The 724-nt window shown below is 69.9% G+C and overlaps 1 protein-coding gene across 1 annotated transcript in view; it reads left to right on the top strand.

Moving 5' to 3' along the window:
- Positions 1-661, top strand: part of POU4F1 (POU class 4 homeobox 1) — a 6,454-nt gene extending 5,793 nt beyond the window's left edge. Inside the window, exon 2 of the mRNA XM_019523827.1 lies at positions 41-661. Within this exon, the coding sequence (XP_019379372.1) occupies positions 41-661 (621 nt within the window). The remainder of the gene's footprint in view (positions 1-40) is intronic.
- Positions 662-724: the final 63 nt, after the last annotated feature.

Genomic DNA, 724 nt, shown 5'->3' with positions numbered 1-724 from the left:
CGGGGGGGGCCTCATCTCCACCTCGGCCCACCCGCACGCGCACATGCACGGCCTGGGCCACCTCCCGCACCCGGGCGCCATGAACATGCCGTCGGGGCTGCCGCACCCCGGCCTGGTGGCCGCGCACCACGGCGCCGCGGGGCAGGTGGGCGCGGCCGCGGGGCTGGCCTCCATCTGCGACTCGGACACGGACCCGCGCGAGCTGGAGGCCTTCGCGGAGCGCTTCAAGCAGCGGCGCATCAAGCTGGGGGTGACCCAGGCCGACGTGGGCTCGGCGCTGGCCAACCTGAAGATCCCGGGCGTGGGCTCGCTGAGCCAGAGCACCATCTGCCGCTTCGAGTCGCTCACGCTGTCCCACAACAACATGATCGCGCTCAAGCCCATCCTGCAGGCCTGGCTGGAGGAGGCCGAGGGCGCCCAGCGGGAGAAAATGAACAAGCCCGAGCTCTTCAACGGCGGCGAGAAGAAGCGCAAGCGGACTTCCATCGCCGCGCCCGAGAAGCGCTCCCTGGAGGCCTACTTCGCCGTCCAGCCGCGGCCCTCCTCCGAGAAGATCGCCGCCATCGCCGAGAAATTGGACCTCAAAAAGAACGTGGTGCGGGTTTGGTTTTGCAACCAGAGACAGAAGCAGAAAAGGATGAAGTTCTCCGCCACCTACTAGCGCCCGGCCGGCGAGGGGAGGACTCCTGGGGGGCAGGGCGGGAGGGGGGCGCTCGGGGCTCCG

Source organism: Gavialis gangeticus, unplaced genomic scaffold (assembly GCF_001723915.1).
Source record: "Gavialis gangeticus isolate Ggan-Ray unplaced genomic scaffold, GavGan_comp1, whole genome shotgun sequence".
NCBI classification, from domain to species: Eukaryota; Metazoa; Chordata; order Crocodylia; family Gavialidae; genus Gavialis; species Gavialis gangeticus.
Note: the sequence above shows the minus strand (reverse complement) of the source record. Positions and strands in the feature narration are given on the sequence as shown.